At 44.3% G+C, this 18,733-nt stretch overlaps 1 protein-coding gene across 1 annotated transcript in view; it reads left to right on the forward strand.

Moving 5' to 3' along the window:
- The first annotated feature begins 761 nt into the window (after window positions 1-761).
- TADA2A (transcriptional adaptor 2A) overlaps window positions 762-18,733 on the forward strand; it is a 23,345-nt gene continuing 5,373 nt past the window's right edge. The window contains exons 1-12 of the mRNA XM_010146078.1: window positions 762-910; window positions 1,651-1,757; window positions 2,855-2,914; window positions 3,519-3,610; window positions 5,001-5,158; window positions 6,561-6,649; window positions 7,398-7,470; window positions 13,358-13,421; window positions 15,356-15,399; window positions 15,920-16,030; window positions 17,403-17,474; window positions 18,100-18,232. Coding sequence (XP_010144380.1) covers window positions 886-910; window positions 1,651-1,757; window positions 2,855-2,914; window positions 3,519-3,610; window positions 5,001-5,158; window positions 6,561-6,649; window positions 7,398-7,470; window positions 13,358-13,421; window positions 15,356-15,399; window positions 15,920-16,030; window positions 17,403-17,474; window positions 18,100-18,232 — 1,028 coding nt within the window. The 5' untranslated portion in view covers window positions 762-885. The remainder of the gene's footprint in view (window positions 911-1,650; window positions 1,758-2,854; window positions 2,915-3,518; window positions 3,611-5,000; window positions 5,159-6,560; window positions 6,650-7,397; window positions 7,471-13,357; window positions 13,422-15,355; window positions 15,400-15,919; window positions 16,031-17,402; window positions 17,475-18,099; window positions 18,233-18,733) is intronic.

Here is an 18,733-nt window from a genome sequence, read left to right on the forward strand (position 1 = left end):
GCTCACTTACGGCCATGGAGTAAACAGTCCAGCCTGGAAGTTGCTCTTGGTTGTGTGAGGATCCAAGGAGGGTGCAGGGATGTGTAGCTGGCGCTGAAGCAGCTGTCATCTGCGTGGAGGGGCTGCACAGCTTCAGTGGTGGCCCTGGACACAGGACCGTGCCTCCTCACGTGGTGCGTGGAGGAGAAACATGAGAAAGAGAAACATGAGAAAGAGAAACATGAATTTCCTTAAGCGAGAAGCCAGAGCCCTTCCCAGCAAAAATACCTTGTGAAAAAGAGACGTGCTAGAGGTGCCACAACGGAAAGCAGCTCTATTCCCTGATGGTGGACAGCAGTTTAGAATCCCACTGTCCAGGTGCTGGCAAATCAGACTGTTCATAGAAGCTGCCACACAGTCAACACTGAAAATGTAGCTGACATCAGGGTGGTTGGTTTTTCCCTCTGCTCTGACCATGCCACCTCTAACCTGCTCATTCTCCTCGCAGTGCTGCTTGGAGGTGCAAAACACTTTCTGCCACAACAACTGTCCATAATCTCTGCTCAGCACTGAAAGCCTCAGCTCAGGGTTGGCTTGTATCCCGTCACCTCTCATCTTGTCTTAGGCTGTATCCCGTCTCTCTGCATTTGGTTTCTGCTCAGATGCAGCAAACAAACTCTCAGCCATGTCAACTGGTCCCAGTTCCAGAGGCTGCTGACAGCCCTTTTGCTTCTCTGTTCAGGACGCTCTGGGAGGATCTCAGCTGCGAGGGCTGCGTGAGAGACGTCTGCAAGGAGAGAATACCCTTCTGGGGTGTGCTGGTTGGGGAAGACTTAACTCTACGGGCTCTTAGGCAAGACGGGTTTCACTGAGAGGAGCAAGAACACCACCGAGGGAGAGGGAGGGATGGAGCGCCTGGCCTCCTTCAGCAGTAAGTACCGTAAGGTGACTTTTGGAAAGCATTTGCCCTTGTTTAAAGACATCAGTGGCCATACAGGGGAGGGAGACAGAAAACTGGCAGTGTTTGATCACGTTGATTAAATTCTCAAGAGCACAATGCATCAATGAGACAGTGGGAATTTGGGTCTTTTTTCTGTCAACTTTTTATAGTTGGATTAGTTTAAATCCATTTTCTTGGAAAAATATGGCTTAGAACTTGACAGTCTGTCTATTTTAAGTACTATGCAATGAACAAAATAAGAGAAACTTGTGGGGCAGTGTTTTTGTTCCTCATTCAGCACTCTTAGCAGAGTTTGGGGTTTGGGCAGGTTATAGACCAATCCTGTTGATTCCTTTGCAAGTCTCACCCGAGGCAAACAGGTGGGAGACTGCAGCTGTCTGTGCACAAATCAGGCCTTGGGTCTGCTCTTTGGTGCAGAGGATGAGCAGATCAGCCAGTGCTGCTGAGTTGTACCAGAGGAGATTTTCCTTTGCCTCCCTGGCGCTAGTTTAGGTTTAGCTCTCAGTGTATCACACCAAGCAGAGATGCAGTGCCAACATCTCAAACTCCAGCTGAACAAGGAATGTTTAACGGGTATTTGGAGAAGCTGCAGTAGGAAGGAGGTTATGTAGAGTTGAGTTCTCTTAAAATTACTGGTCATCAGTGAATTTAGGTGATTGGAAAACCAGCGCCTTGTTTTTGTTACATGAGATTTACTGTTGGCTTCACAGATGACCCTTTTGATAAGCCTCCGTGCCGAGGTTGCTCTTCGTACCTCACAGAGCCCTACGTTAAGTGCGCTGAGTGTGGGCCTCCTCCCTTCCTCCTGTGTTTGCAGGTGAGTGCAGAGATAAAAGCAAAGGCATTCATTTCTTTGAGGAAGTCATCAAAGGCCTGTCCGGTGCTAAACTGTTCCTTAAACACATTTATAACTGGTCACTGTAAACTTGTATCAACACACTTATTTGCTCAGGGACAGGGAAATGACAAAGAAAATGTTGGAGGCTGAAGAACTGAGGCATGAGCAGCTGCAGGAGATCTTTGTGAAGGAAACCAAAGCTACCTGGAGACGTGCAGTCAGCCTGCCTGCAGCAGAGCATGCCACTGCATGTCCAGAGAGGGCTCGTTTCTGTCATTTGCTATGGCGTGGAAAAGAAAAGCCATCAAGAAACACCCTTTCCCTGTCACCACTCATAGTTGATTTCCTCCCAAATGGAAAAGAAAATTTGGGGATGTTCACCATTTGCAATGTTCACCATAATTGTTCGTGGCGAGATACAGTTCTTTAAAATTATGTGTGTGATCTGATAAGCACAGAAAGTACTGCTAGCTTTAATTATTAATAAGCAAGTTTGCATTATTTATGATTTTAAAATGGCAATAACCTCTACAACTGAAAATCAGCTTAGCCTTGTGCTCAGATACGTACAAAACCCACAAAAATGTATTTTGTGTATTAGGTATGTTTTGTTCATTTACCTGTGCTTAAAACCCAGAAATTTAACTGTTGAAAACAGCTGCAAACCAGAGCGGTGCTTTTTAAACAGAAACACGAGATTAAAGGGGAACTGCATTTTCAATGCTCTGTGCTCTCTTCCTGGAACGATCCACTTTCAACCGTTCCACCAGGCTCCTTTCACCGCCTGACTTTGCCATGAATTCTTAACAGAGAAGTATGTCGGTTCACCGGAGTTACATCTTGGTGCAAAAAAGTAAGATACAAAGACAGATCTGACACAATTTTAACAAAGGTTTTTCTGCTATTTTATGCTTTTTCTAAAATGAAACCGGAAAAATCAAGGATCTTTTTCAGCAGGTCAGGTGGTCAGTTCTGCGTACCCAGTGATCCGAGAATAACAGGAAGAAAGGGACCGGTTCAACCGTTTCCAGGGCAGAAGTACGAGACTAACATAATGCTGATCTTTTGTTCTACAGTGTTTCACACGAGGATTTGAATACAAGAAGCATCAGAGCGATCACACTTACGAGATAATGGTAAGTACTCCTTTTAGTCAACACATGCGCCACCCTGAGCTCTCATAACAACTCAGGAGTTAGCCCTGTGCTTACTGATACTACACTGAGAAGTGAAGTGGTACAATTCTTTGATTCAGAGGTTTAGAACTATTAAAAAAATCAGAAGTCTTCCTTGAGAGCAAGAAAAAATATCCACCTGCAACATCGTGGAATGGTGGGGACATTTAAAGCATTTTAATTGCGTCTGGATAGCACAACACATCTCTCTAGACTTCCACTTGTTTAACCACGTGAATCAGCTTCTGTCTGTCTATTCTTGCTTTTTCTTCCCCCAAATTAATCATGTTAAAATTCTTCAGTAGTTTTTATTGCGTTTCAGAGCATGATGTTGAATTACATGGTAGATAAACCATGTTAACAGAAGATCCGTAGTGACAGACTAGTTTTTACTCTAGTTGATGACCCAATGGCCTAAAAAATTCAATTATTTGATCAGGTTTCATGGGACACAGAAGAAGTTTAAAGCTACCAGTATTATGTCCTCTGTTGCCCTTCTTTGCTCTTCATGTGGTGGATTATAACAGAGGATCGCAGCAGTTGGATTTGCTTTTTTCTTCTCCAGACTTCAGATTTCCCTGTCTTGGATCCTAACTGGACAGCTCAGGAGGAGATGGCTCTCCTAGAAGCCGTGATGGACTGTGGATTTGGAAACTGGTGAGAGTCCAGTGGATCAGCACCGCAGTGCACAATGACTGGCCTTTCCTTTCACTGCACTGGGTCGTACTGTGAAGTACCTCAGTGCACACCAAGTGTTCGGTGACTTTCTGTGGGTGAGACACATTTAACAGCTAAAGTGGAAGATGGGGGTAGCAGATCCTGCTCTCAAATCAAGGAAATTGTTAAAGGCTCCTTGTGAGATGCAGGGCACCTCCAGTGAAGTACAAAGTTCCCTCAGATCACATTAAACTCACTAGGTTTTGAGGGAGATCAACTGCTGCGCAAGATTTTCTGTGCCTGAGTTTACTCCTGTGTAAAAAACAGCTACAGAATTTCTTGTCTCGCATGGTTACAGTTTGCTTACAATTGGCTACCTAGGGATGGATATTTCTGGAGGTTTCCTGCTTCTCTGCCATACAGAGCACTGGAAATATTTAATATTTTTACACTGTGTTCTCTGAATTTCTGTGGTTGCTGCAGGATTTCTATGCATTTGTAAATAAAGGAGATCTGTAGTCATGAGTCACCTCCTTCCTCTGTCATGCAAAACCAGCTCTATTAAAAGCAGAGAGCTCCAGCCTCCCTGGAACAGGACTGTGAGTTCTTCTGTGTACATCGCTGTAGTCATTAAGACTGAAAACGGGTTGCAGTTTTGTTCTGCAAGTGTGCTCCCTGCTTAGCAGTACCAGTAATCTTAACTTTTTCCTTAAACACTTGGCTTTTTTCATCCTTTACCAAATAAAGGAACAACTGACTTTTTTTCCTGGAATCCCTTGCATGCAGTTTTTAGTTTAACAGAAATTAAAATGATTGCTTTTCTAAAGTCCTGCCTTACACAGCTGTTGGATTAAGACAAAATACTTCATATTTCTAATCAGCCACTTTCCCAAGAAAGTTTGGCAAAGATTTCTAGAATGTTTTGTACAACCATTTTTGTGTTTTAAAAACAAACCATTTAGCATTGCTCCACAAAAGGGGAAACTACCCACACAGTTAAAATCTGAAGAGAAACCTGAGACACAGAATGCTGTGCCAGACTGCGAACTGACTGTTACCTGGAGTTAGTGAACTGTATAAAAAGCTCTCAAATGACAATATTGAATTTCAAGCGTATGAAAGATCAGGTACATTCCATCAACCAGGCAGTTTCTCATTTAAAGGCAGTGAATTGCATTGCTTGTGACCACCAAGAGCGAGCTCCCCAGCACTGTATCAGACTGACTGTGTGAGTATGGGCTCAGTGTTAGTACGCAAAACATGAATTCAGGCAGATCAGTTCTCTGCACCCAAAGTGATCAGCCTCTTGTCCAAAATTACCCTTTCCCACAAGAGAAAGAGTAACATTTCTGTGTTATCTGTATTAATCCTCCCCCTCTCCCCACTTCAGGCAGGACGTGGCCAACCAGATGTGTACAAAATCCAAGGAGGAGTGTGAGAAACACTATATGAAACACTTTATCAACAACCCCTTGTTCGCATCCACGTTACTCAACTTGAAGCAGGCGGAGGAGGCGCAGCACAGCGAAACAGCCATTCCCTTCCACCGTGAGTATCCCCAGCCCGCGGGCGCACACAGGCGGCTTCCCTGCAAGGTCTCTGCTCTGCCAGCACTGGAAGGAGCAGCCTTCGGAGAAGGGCCTGCACCACACACGCAGTTTGTTTTCATTCCCAAGATAGCTGGTTCTGGTGGCTAACTTGAATAACGTTACGATGAGGGGTTTCTTCGCACGGTACTAAGTTGCTGGTGTGTCAACTAAACCAGGCTGCCAGTTCAGAGGGAAAAGGGAGGGAATGGAGTGGTCTGATACAGACAGCAGGTTCTCCAAACCAGAAGTTCCTGCACAGCCAATGGAAACAGTCACGCACAGAAATCAGCACAGCAAAAGCGTGGATGTGCTTATTCATTTAAAAGACACACTACCTCAAAGCTACGTCACATGTAGCACGATAGAACAGTGTGTCCGTGATGGTAAATACCAGTGTGAGCTCTCACCCTGGCGCGGGGGTGTTGCTTTTCTTGTCCAGGACCGAGAGGGATTCTACTAAAATGTTTCAGCCGATGATCTGCCATGTACCAGGCCTAACTGCCTACGTGACTTGTCATAAAATCAGTCCCTTTAAATTATGCTGATCTCACACTTCTCTCTAAAACTGCATTTGAAAAAGTGTATGTTAGATTTCAGCAATTGAACGGATTTTCAGGTTTTAGCATCTTCAGAATTCCCCCAGTCTAGCAGCTGTTCCATCATAACGCTGCCCGGAATGGCTGGGTAGAAAGGTTGCTTGGTGTCTGGAGGTTTCAATTTCACCACCAAGTGGTTGGAGCTGAAGCAGCAGGAACTGGACAATTTTGGTTCTTCCCTGGCTGGCATTGATTTTTTTATGTGGCCTGGGCCAACGCAAACTGTCTGTGCCTCAGCTTGCTTTATCATGGGACTTAGAGTGCTCAGCTCCTTCACAAGTGTGGTGCGAGCCTCGGTCCATGGTTGTCTGTAAGACACTGAGCTCCTCAGCTGGGAAGTGCTGTAACAGCTCAGAGTCGGGTAGGTTTAATTGTAGCTGTCTGGAAACGGCACCCAGAAGATGGCAGATTTAACACCCCTGGTACTATTAACTGAAGGAACTGGCACGCTGAGCCCGGGTGATCTGCACAGGTTTACCGGTGGGATGCTGAGCTCTGCAATGTAGAGTTTGCATTTTATAACCTATTTATTACCTTCAATTTCTGCGTTTGACTTTTGAGAATACTCTGAAGATCTCACATCACTGCATTTTCCTCTGGATGAACTCAGGCTTTTCCTGAATATAACATTGAATAGAAGCCCAACCAGCGTGTTTTTCTTCAACTAATTATTCCCAGTTTTCCTCCAAAGAAACAACCTATGTGCAGATTGTTAAAAAGAGACCCCAAGCCCTACAAAACAATGAAAAACCTTTATTTTTCCAGCTGCTGACGACCCCCCACGGCCTACTTTCGATTCCTTGCTCTCCAGGGACATGGCTGGGTACATGCCGGCACGAGCTGACTTTGTTGAGGTAAGATTCTCTCTTCTCCCATTATTTTAAATTTCCAGCTGAATGCAAGGAGCAAACGCGCACCCGTTTGCCCCTGCCTATAGGTCTTTACTGCTGATACAAAAAACCAGAAGAGAGTGATTAATGCGGGGATTTAATTAGAGAGGTGGCGCTGCAGGCCGGCGAAGCGGCTGGCAGGCAGGCAGAGCCCCTGGCTTTGTGTGCAGGGCTGCGAGGCTGCCGCTGCCACCAGATGTCCAGGGATGAATGAATGGCCCTTACGTAAGCGGACTAGACGCTGTGAATTAGATGCTTAGCAAAAGGGGTCGGCCTCAACGCGCTTCTATTTCGTTTGCCTTGGAGGAGCCTGGTCCAAAGATCGCTTCGAAGACCTGCATTGTTTTCAGGGGTTTTAGCTGTGGGCCCAGGGCCCCAGTTGCAGAACAGGCTCCTGTACATGAAGTAATGAATTCAGCCATATAGGAGCTTCTTGGTTTGGTATGTTGGAGCAGAATTTCCACCGCGGTGCGGGAGTCGTGGAGATTTCCCGATGAATTCTCATTGTGCTATCGCAGCACCCGGTTCCCGTTCCAGCCAGGGGCTGCATATTATCCATTCACTGGTTAAAGTGTGTTGCTCCAGGATAGAACCTTGTACAACTGCGTATGAGTAAATATCTCTGTTTTCAGTACTTCTACGTGTACTGGAACTTGATTCCGATTCTTTAGCGTCACTAGTTAGTGACAATTTGTTAATCACCCCTGAACAGGAGTTTGACAACTATGCTGAATGGGATTTGAGAGATATCGATTTCGTAGAAGATGATTCAGACATTTTGCATGGTAAGTCCCGTATTTTTGTACATCATCTGAAAACAGTGTTTCAGAGTGCCTACACAGCATTTCCTCGGGGCTCTTCTTCTCTACACACTTTTAAAAAAGAGAACATAAATTTTTAATGATCAGCTCCTGTGCGCTGGGATTTAAACACCGGCGTTTCTGCAGTACTCACTTTCCAATCTCTTTTAAAAGCTCGTAATCAACTGATGTACAAACAGTACTTATATATATAGAACAACACGCTTCACTCACTACTGACACGTAGCCAGTTGTAAAGCAAGACTGAAATCAAATAGTCTCCACCACTAGCAGACATCTCTTTAGGAAAGACACAAATGATGCTTTATCCAGTATAAACTCTAGAGGAGGTTTAGCTAAGTGGAAGCAAATTATCTGAGATAGCAATTTGTCTGGAAACAGGTAGCAGTTCATTAGTGTTTGAATAAACAGACCTACGGGCCGATTACAAACCAGAAACAGCAATGCCTTGGTATTACTTCCCCTCCCCGGCTGCAGGATATTCTTTCCATCTGCATAATGTTTGCGAGCAGCACAGCAAGGCACAACTTTTGTTCTGATTCTGAAAGAGGAACACGCTCTTCTCTGTTTCTAATACCCCTTTCCCCTACATTTGTAAGTACATCTAGTGCTCGACAGGACTGTGTTTATGCTTCAGAATTCTCCCATCCATGTCGGGCAGTTCTAGGCTAAAGCCGTAGCCTCCCTTGCAGACGGACAAATCCTGTTATGTACAGACAATCTTTCCAAACTCAAAAAACCAGCTGGAAATTTAGCACTGAACACAGAGCCGTAAGGAATGCAAACTCCCTTGTCTCAGAAGAGGTTATGAGAATCGTATGTCAGTCTCTCTTCCCTTTTAATGGTTATTGAAGGAGGGACTGGCTTGTGGACATGTCACAGATTCATCATGCCATCTATCTCCTGTTTATTTTTATTACTATTAAAATATATTTTGTCTTGCTTCCATGTCCTATTCTGAGTCCTGGTAATCTGGAAAAGCAAAATGGTCTAAAAAACAGACTAATGGTCTGTTCATTAGTCAGTAGCTTAATATTCATTCAGGCTGGCTGACCAGCAGTGTCATCTATACCCCTCAGACCTGCCTTCCCCCCACTGCACGGTTCAGCTATTGAAGGTATCTTCCACCAGCCTCCCGTTTCATTTGTCAGCCTGAATGCAAAACCCAGCTTCCCTCATCTCTTCAAAGTACCGTAAAGCTACGCAGGGCCAGTCCCTTGGGTCTGTCTAGCTCAGTGTCCTGTCCATACCCCACAGCAGACACACAGGAGAAGAGTGGAAGAAAAGGCAAGTACAGGCACTTTCCCTGGTGCATCCTCCCCATTTCCTGCAGCGATAAGTTTACAGACTTCTCGATGTGTTCAGACCATTTTGGCCAAAGGACCCATCCTCCCCAGACTTCGCTAGCTACTGCTAGAGCTATATGTCATTTATACTGTTGCCCCCATAACATCCTGTAGTGTCCTGTGAGTTGCACAATTGAGTCTGTAGCTCTACAATTTAATTATGTGTCGTGTGAAAAAATACTTCCTTCTGTCTGTCAAATCTTTTGCCTGATAATTTCATTGGATGGTCTCTAGTTCATTCTTCAGTATTTAGCATAGGATGTCAGGCATTTGCCTGTGAAAACTGTTTGGCAGAGGTTATGGAGCGTGACCAACTACATTTTCCATCTCTTAGCTCAGGAACTCTGGCATCTTCCTTCCCACAGCTGTCGTAGATCTGCCCACGTGAGAGAGAATGCTCTAAAAAATGAAGTCCTAGGGTCTAGCCAGATGTTTTTCTCTTACATGAGGCGTCTTGAGGAGAGAAAGAATTATTTTCTGAAAAACTTTGGAATTAGATCTTTCCCTTCTCCAAGTTAATAGAAAAAAGGAAGGAGCCACATCCTTGCTGTCCTGCAGTTTTAAAGAGCTCAGATGCTGACTTCGCTTGAGAGTATTTTGCAACCTAATTGTAGGATTTCATACCATAGAAAGTGGCTCAACACTTGGATCTGAAGGCAGGAATGGGCATCTGGATGATTTAGAAAACCTTTGTACTTTACAGTTAACAGGCAGGGAGGGTTGTGAGGCAGCCCTGGAGGCCCCGGTTCTCGTAACTCTCCCAAGGGTGCCTGTCCCCCTGCTTCCAGGCAGCGGCTCCAGCGAGCCTCTCCGTCCCAGCCCTGCCCAGTGGCAAGCCTCTTACACTAGGTCTTACAGAAGTGTCCTTGGAAAGCAGCCCTGTGGCTGTCTTCCACACCTGCTCGAGACACATCTGTGCTGGCCAAAGAGCAAACTTCTGGTTCTTTAAAGGTAAAGGTTTTAACACAAGTTATAGCCCAGAGAAACCCCAATGGGGTCTTGCAGCATAGATTAAGTATCAGGTTTGTGAAAAAAATCCTCAGCTTGTTTTCCTGCCATACAGTAAACCTCACTGGGTTCAAGATTAGTTTTTCAAAACTACTTTTATATTCAATTTCAGAGTTACTCAAGTAGACAGTTACTCCAGTTACTCAAGCTAGTTCCCAAGAACACACTGACCGGAATCATTTCTATGGTCTCTCTTCTGTTTCACAAGGCACAGAGCAGCGCTGCAATGTCTATCTTGCACATAACACAGGAATTTTTGATGCTTTCATTAGAACAGAATTCCTTTTCTCTCTTTCCTCCACATACCTCCGCTTTTCTTACAATTTTGTAAAAAGAGCTTTATAAAAAAGTCGTAGATTTAAGCTGCTTGACCTCTGTTTCCTGACAGCATTTTACCTGTTATATTTTCCTGTGTCACTTTAAACAAGTTCTCAGTATTCCCACAAGAAAGAAAAGTGCCATTTAATACTCGGTGAAAAGAGTCCCAGGCAGGTTTCCGAGGAGCACAGAAACCTGTACCTGCTGCTTCACCAGCTCCTCCCACCACACAGAAGGTCACAGACCTTCTTCAGTCACTTCCTGATATTAGTGAGAAGGTGGAAATTGTCTGAAATCTCTCATATTTCAGTTATCTACCTGAACTCATAACTTCTGTTCAGTACTGGCAATGTCGTAAGTACACGCAAATATATATTGCAGTTAAACAAAACCGTAATGGACAGATCAAAAGAAACAACTAGTTACAAATCTGACTCAGCTCAGAGTGCTTGAATATTTCATGAACTACAAGTTTTCACCAGACTGAATGATAACCTTAGTAATTTCTCTTTTTCCCGGCTTTTTCATGTAAATGATTTTACTTCTATCGCCAGAAAGTGGCTGGTGAAACCGCCAGCTCTGAAGCGAGTGGAAGCAGACTGCGGCTCTGGCTGGGCAGTAGTGAAATTTCATTTTACAAGATACAAGGCAGTCAATGTCCTCCTAAATATTACATGATGTTTATTCTTTTGTGGAAGTCACTGACATGCTCTGAAGGCAGATACGCTGCTTGCCCGAGGTCCGGCTTTTCTCCCGGGAGGGTGAATTTGGATTGTAGCCGTTCAGTTTGTACCAGGGAAGGCACAGACTGGATACACAGCCTGTTTACTTTGATTACTTTGCATTCTTCCCATTATTTGGGCCTTGTGTGCCAAACATGTTAGCGTGAAACAAAGGTCTCGCTCATTAGCGTTCAGAAAAGTTTTTGCAGACCAAATGAGGCTGAAGAGGAATGAAAAGCAAAGAAACTGTTTTGGACACACTCTTGAGAAACCAAAATATTGTGATTTTTTTGGAATGAAGAAAAGGACCTTGAATTCCTGCCTATCACTGGACCCTTCAGAGCACCTCTGACCATCTCAAAGAACTTATCATCTCCCAAAGTGGACATTTTGAACAGTGTCAGCTTGAATTATCTTGAGCTACCAGTACAAACAACTGCCTCCCTGGTACTACCCGTGGGGACAAGCACAGGCAAATCATTTTCATTCGTACAGCATCTCCTTTCTCATTTCGATGCAGCGTGACACAGTGTAGTAGCCCGAGTTATTCATGCATTCCAGATTTTGTAATCGGCTGTTCCTGTGTGAATATGTCTATTAAAAACAAAAGCCCCTCCAAAAGTGCGTGTGGCAGCAAATACTAATTTTTCCGTAAGCAGAAGCTCCATTTTTTCTCCTTCGTTTGTTCTCATGAATGTTCCTTCCCCTCCCCAGCTGATCATAATTTCTTTTGGAATATTGTGCACTCAGGTGAAAGCGTTGAGAAGCAATGTTTATAGGTGCATAATTACTTGTGATATTTATAGAGGTTCTCCAGTGCAATTCCTGCATGTACTTATTAAGTTCTGCCCACACAAATCCCAGAAAATAACATGTTGGCTTAGCTTGCAGAAGGCTTAAAAACATAAAAATATTTTCCATAAATTGGCACCGATTCCTACACACAGTAACATATTTCATTCATGTTTAACTTGCTGCCTTTCCCAATTTCTTGTCTCCACATTTAAGGAAGAAGGAGGATTTGCTACCTGTGCTCATTCTTAAATTAGGAAACTTAAATATTGCAAGAAAGAAAATTGCAAAAAGCAGAAAATTATACCACTCTTCCATCTTCATATGTCATCTTTTGGTCCTAGGTCAACATCAGATCAGTTTTGTATAAATAGATTTTTTTCTAATAGAGGCTCAGCAGCATAACTCAGAACTGTTGGCACCGGAGCAAATACTCCCAGCCTTTGGGCTTCAGCTGGCCCGGTTGTAGGTAATTTTATTCCCTAGAGGGCTGCAGAGAGGCTCGGGGCTTCCTGCTGTTTACATCCAAATATGTAATTTAAAATAGACGCATAGCCACACAACTTCTTTCTTAATTGCCTTATTAATTATTTACCAGCGAGTGCAATCAATAAACTGCCAGGATCAGTTTTGCTTTTTCCTTGTAGCTACAGAGAGAGGAGCAGATTCTGCTTTCTGTCACCCTCGGGCCACCCCTGCCTCACCCAGTGCAGTGGGCTGGAAGGGGCCGTGCTCTTGATTCATTTCAGAGCTGCGCGTTGTCCCTGCAGCCTGTAAACCCACTGACACGTCTTCAGCCTCTTCCTCCCAGGAGTGTACTGGAAAGGACAGAAAGCCAACCAAGACATCAGCCAGCTCTGCGCTTGTTTAATGACCTAGAACGTCTGCATTATTGAACAAAGTGAGCAAGGGAAGGCGATAGGTTTCTCCTTAACTTTTCTTTGAAGAATTTACCAAAAAAGTTTATTAACCTAATGGTTACCGGAAAAAGAAGCTGCAGGATCTCTGAGCAGATCAGCAGGACTGCAGACAGATTTGATTTTGAAAAGGATGTGATTTCTAATGAGCGTGGCTTTTTCCTGTGCTTCTTCACATTGTCATGAACTATTCTCTTTATTCTCCTGGCACACAGATAAGTTTAGAAGTTAACAAGCTAAAATCCTGTAGATGTTTTTAAGAACTGTAGCAAAGGCTACTTTGAATCTTCACAGTTCAGACCTGTGTCTCTCTGTTTTTTGGAGTTCCTTGTTCTGTGAGAAGAACCTTTGTGCAGAGGTGATACCTTAGGTCCTTAAATCTGATAAATCTACTTTTCGGGGGAAGGAATACTTAACAATTGCATGTATGAAGGAACAAATAAGTGCTAATAGTGAAACAGGCCAAGGAGGAAGAGGAGAAGAGTTCTCAGGACCTACCCAGGTTCATATTTACAGGCAGGAATGTATCTGGAAGGAGTAAGCAGAAGAAAGCTCCCACAGGTAGCACGTATAGTCTGCAGAAGGTTAGGCTCCAGTGAGTTTATGCCCCTGTAAAATTGCCACAGGGTGTTTAAAACAGCAAAGCAGAGCAACCATTTGAGCCTGCAGTGAAGATAAAGCTTGAGGATGAGCCTAACACAATGATCACTTATGTATTCTGTAATCTTTTTTTCCTGTTATTTTGCAGCTCTGAAGATCGCAGTTGTAGATATTTATCATTCCAGGTTAAAGGAAAGACAGAGAAGAAAAAAGTGAGTTTTCCAGCCTTAACTGTGTTTCTTTGCTTCATTACCACGGTGTGGTCCCCAGCGTTGTCCTAATCCTAAGAAGGAATTGCTTTCCCATAGCATCCTTCCAGGCAATTCCCATGCCTGGAGACCTGCTGCTGGGAGATCCGCCTGTCAGGCTCCACCTCGATGCGTGGTTCTCCCCTGTGCATGAATTAAGACCAGACACGTGGCTTTAACAGTGGTACCAGCCCAGAAAACACGGGTTAACAGACCCCGATACTTGCACACGTGGTTGACAAGGACCTCTACACGCCGTGACTCTCCTCTAAACTCTCAGAACAAGCCATTAGTTGTGAAAAGCCCTTTTTCCCGTCCTTTTTAGTGCATGACAGTCACGCACGCAGAGCTCTTCATATCACTATCCCAAATCCACTCGCACATAACCAGCAAAGTTTCCAGCACACCATACAAGACCACGTAGCCATTGCGCAGAAGGAGAAACTGAAATAGTGTCTGGGAAATCAGACAGATCCACAGATCCAGGGCTAGGAACCAGAGAAAAGCGGCAGGTCTCTGCTCTCTGTGTTCCCTATGGACTGCACAACACTCATTTTCTACTTTAGGGGGAAAAAAACCTGCCAGCCTGTGACTAGACCCCCAGTTTCTGCATAGAAATGTTTACATCATTATTTTTAATTCTTAGCAGTCCATAGGATAGTTTTCCGCAATGTGTAATGAAGATAACTGTATTGCTGACGTGAGTTTGAATAATTTATTCGGTTCATTTGACAGCTCTCTAGAATGACTCAATCTATTCATTAAATTCAATTTTATTATAACTTTCAAATACTTTGTTCAATATTTAAAATGATATCTTGCTGTATTACTCCCTGCTGGAAGAATTAGTGATTTGGAGTAAGATTCCTCCACTCTTTCTCCTCATACAGCATAGTTCTGCTGGTAAGAGTTGGTATGTACTGACCTGCTTCTCTGTAATTCATAAATAAAAAATAGTTACATGTTGTAATTTCCATTATGATAAATCATGTCATACCAAAAGAAAGGTCCATAAGGCTCGGTTACATAACTCGAATTGGTGTCAGCTTTTGTAAAGTTTCTACAGCAGGATGGGACAAAAATCTGGAAAATGGCACAAAAATGCTGCTGTCGCTCTCAGAAAGGCTCCTCCACATGGGACAGGAATATTCTTGTATACACACCAAAGAAAATGTAATGGCTTTTATAGAGCAAATTACAACCTGACCTCGACCAGCCCAACTTTGTAGTATTAGTATCTCTTACCATTTGCAAAAGTTGGGTGTTTATCGAATCGCCGCATAGCAATGACCACATGACACTTGCCAAACCTGTGACAAATGTATTTGTCATGCGCTCGTAAATATCTTACCTGCCTTCTCACACTGCTCATTTCCCTGATCTGACAGGAGCATTTCCAACGGATGAGTTACCGAGATCATTTTCCTCTTTTTAAAGTCTAAGCTGTCATAGAAAAATTCCTTCATCCCGCTCCCAGCACTGAAGTTTACAGGCTGTCTCTCCCCCTTGCTCCAGCAGAAGGACATTTGTCTCTCTCTGAAGCTGGAAATGGTGCTTCACTACCTCCAGTTTTGGAAGGACAAGACACTGTAGAGGCAAAATCTGAGCCTAAAGAAGCCGTTTCAAACCTTTAAAGCGATTGTAGTTCCCTTAGTGCTTTGTGGTGTCAGTGGGACTAATGCACACCGCTATCCAAAATCCACCCTGATTACAGCCGCGCTCCATCACTGCGTCGTGTTTCTCAGCTGGCCAGCTCAGGGCTGATGGAAATTTCATCCCCGTGCAGTTTTAGACCCCTCTGATGGTCTAAATCAAAGTTTCTTCTGAAGCCTTTGTATTTGTATTGTCTATACACTAGTTAATGCCTTTTATTAACACCGTTTTGCTCTCAATTACAGAATTATAAGAGATCATGGCCTGATCAACCTCAGAAAATTTCAGAGTGAGTATCCAGCATAACTGCTTAGTTTTAAAGTGGCCTCTACTCAGGAAGCAAAACTTCACATGTTCACCGTTCCCAGTGCTCCAGTGCGGTTTATTCGTACCGGACCATATCAGGTGGCTGGATTCCAGCAGATGTCCTGCCCCAGCCGTTTCCAGCCAGCTGGCTCTGACTGCTCCCAGCTCAGTGTTTTAGCTATTGCCTCGGAATTGCTCTTCAGAAGCATTTCACTGGGTAGGGAGAGGGGTGAAATTTAGCTCTTTTAAGTGCATCTCACTATTCTAAGAATTGATGAAACAACATTTGAATGCCATTCTTCACGCTTTTAGAATGTAAAGGGCTGTATAATTTTGGTGCTTTTTACTCAGCAGTTTGTAGTTGTGACACCAAAATAGCCAAGAAGTTCCAAATCAGAATCTTTGGGATTTCACAGAGGCTGGGAGTCACTGCAAGCTCTACTGAATTTATTTTCTTCTCACAGCAGGAGTGATAAGGTGTGTCACTTTCTTCCCCCCTCTAGTTTTGGAAAGGCGATATCCAAAGGAGGTTCAAGACCTTTATGAAACGATGCGACGATTTGCACGAATTCTGGGGCCGGTAGAGCATGACAAGTTCATCGAAAGCCATGCCTGTAAGTATTGGGAGGATTTTAGCGTATGTGTTCTTCAGTAGGCACAATGAAGGGTTGCATCTTCTATAGCCTTCCCTAAATATACACCAGGTTGTTTTCCTTCCCCCCGCACCTGACTGCCTCAGAAAAACAAATACATCTGAGGTTTGATACATTAAATGAGCAGCAAGTGCTTTATTCCACTAAACTGCGTCCGAGTTCTTTGTTTGATTTCTCAGTTGACTGAACATTCTGGTCATGTGTTAGAAGTAATATTTTCTTACCAAAAGCCGACCGTTCATTTACTGGGACTGCATCACTGAGAGAACAAAATCCCTAGAATTTACGTCTGTATTGAGAGATCGGGAGCTGGCAGCAAGTGGTGAATTATTTGAAAGATACATGTTAAAACATTCTACGTGTACATAATTATATAGTGCAGCGGCCATTATGTCCCTTACCGTAAAGGGAGAGGCATTGTTCCATCACCAAATCATCTCGAGTCTTTAGGCATAATCATAGCATGCATCGAGTCAAATTCCAGTACGAGTCATTACATCCTCCTAATTTGGTGACTTAAACTAAGAAAATTGTTGGTCATTAGAAGGAACAAAACATTTGAACAGTTGTGACTGTATTTTCACCACACCAAGTGTGAAATACTGAAAGTGTGATCCTGCAAAATCCCGAATCCCACATGTGAGCACTAGCCCAGGAACCTTGTTTTGTTGTCCTAACGACAGCGAAGTCCTGAAGTTAACCTGATAGTCAAGCACACACATTACACAGATCTCCTGAGTCATATGAGTAAACAAATCCGAGACGAGCAACTTGCTCACTGTAAAACCAGGCAGTGCCTGGAAGCCAGTTGCTAAAAGCTGCAGGCAGTGAACAGCTCTGAGCGAAAGAAACATGGGTATTAAATCTCACTGACTGCCGAGAGAGAGTTGTCTGCAAGGAAAAATTTTGCAAGGTCCAGTTTCGAAAATCGTAGTTCAAAGACAATATTAGATGCTGCAAGAGCCTGGACAGAGCAGTTTTTCAAACTTATTGCAATGCCTTCCAGAAATCCCACATTATTGTTATTTGCCTTATCCAGGGTATGACAAAGGAGCCGTTGGAGCGTGAAGATAAAAATAGCTTTTCTGAGCACACAAATGCTAGGAACCAGCTTAAATCAGTGATGAAGGAGTGTTAGGACACAGTGGGTGTGAGACCCACCCCAGACGTGTGCAGGGAGGTTAACCTGCCTGTGGCTCCGTACGCTTCACGGCCGGAGTCCTTAGGCAAATAGGAGATAGCGATATTCCTGATACAGCAGAGTTCACTGCACCCCCACTGACCTGCATTTGTTTTTCGGATTTCCCTTCTGCTTACTCTTGGGATAAAAAAGTGGAATTTGAGCTGCGAAGGGAAATAAAGCGACTGCAGGAATACAGAGCAGCGGGAATCACCAATTTCTGCAGTAAGTACCTGATGCATTATTCAGCCCAGTCCCATTCATCAAGGAGCGGAAGGATGATGTTATAACCTTTAGGATGTGTTCGATAAAAAGACACTTATTTTTGAAATGCGTTTGCCCCGCTCTTTAACTGAACAAGGCTTGAGCAATAACGCTTCAGTCCAGCTGTGCTTGTTTAAAGCTAGCTGGAGCCAGCAGCCTGGAGAACGCGCTGTCTAGCAGAGCTCGGCTTTAGTCACCGCTTTGCAAAAGATTCAGGGGGGGAAAAAAATTATGTCACGGCACAGTGGTCCCCAGTGCTTTATCTCTGGAGGCTTTCACTGGCTATCGACAAGTGTGATATCTGAAGAGAGGCCTAAGACCTCTGCAGAACTGAAATGGCCTGGTTTATTCTGGAATTGGATAGTGGAAGCCTTTTTTGTTTGGTTTTGGCCTGAAATTAAGGGGGGGTGGGGTGCAGGGAGGAATCTAATACCTTCTGATGCCAAGTAGTTGTCACGAGGGAGAATAGCAGAGTCTGGGCCAGAGCTGGAGAATAGTTTCTCACTTAATTCTTAAAGTAGAAAACCAACAGTCTGAAAATTGTGACCGAGGTGGCTGGTGAGACCGTGGTGTCTGTTCGCCGTAGGTGCCAGGACGTACGATCACCTGAAGAAGACCCGAGACGAGGAGCACCTGAAGCGCACCATGCTCTCCGAGGTGCTGCAGTACATCCAGGACAGCAGCGCCTGCCAGCAGTGGCTCAGCCGACAAGCCGACATGTACGCTCGCAGTAAGGCCGTGCCAGTCGCGCACCTACGCTTCAGCCAGGTGCATCGACCGCGCTTTTCGGTGTGATAACGACAACCGCCTTCCCAGTTTATCACAGCAGGAACGGCCTGCAAAGCTCAGAAGGGCGAGAAGCTGCGGCTAAGAGCTGTGGCGCTTGCTGAAGCGATGAGCTTCAGGGAAGCGACTACAAGGGCTCAAAATCTCAGTTTCCTGTGCTTTAGAAGAGCTTAACTGCTGTTAATAAAGTCCTGGAGGGAAATGAGGTCTTTATGGATCTTAATGAGGGCACAGATGACACTTGAAGTGCTTCAGATGATTTTAGATGTAGCAGCATTATTAATGCGCAGTCACCCTGCACAAGCACTTTGATTTAAGGAGCAAGTTGCAAGGCGAAGGAAGCGCATCCTGGGTGCCACATGGTCTGAGAAGGTGATTTGTCATTTCCCCAGTCAGTCTCTACTGAATTTTATATTGTCCCCTCCCCACCTGCC

Source organism: Buceros rhinoceros, unplaced genomic scaffold (genome assembly GCF_000710305.1).
Source record: "Buceros rhinoceros silvestris isolate BGI_N320 unplaced genomic scaffold, ASM71030v1 scaffold5912, whole genome shotgun sequence".
NCBI lineage: Eukaryota > Metazoa > Chordata > Aves > Bucerotiformes > Bucerotidae > Buceros > Buceros rhinoceros.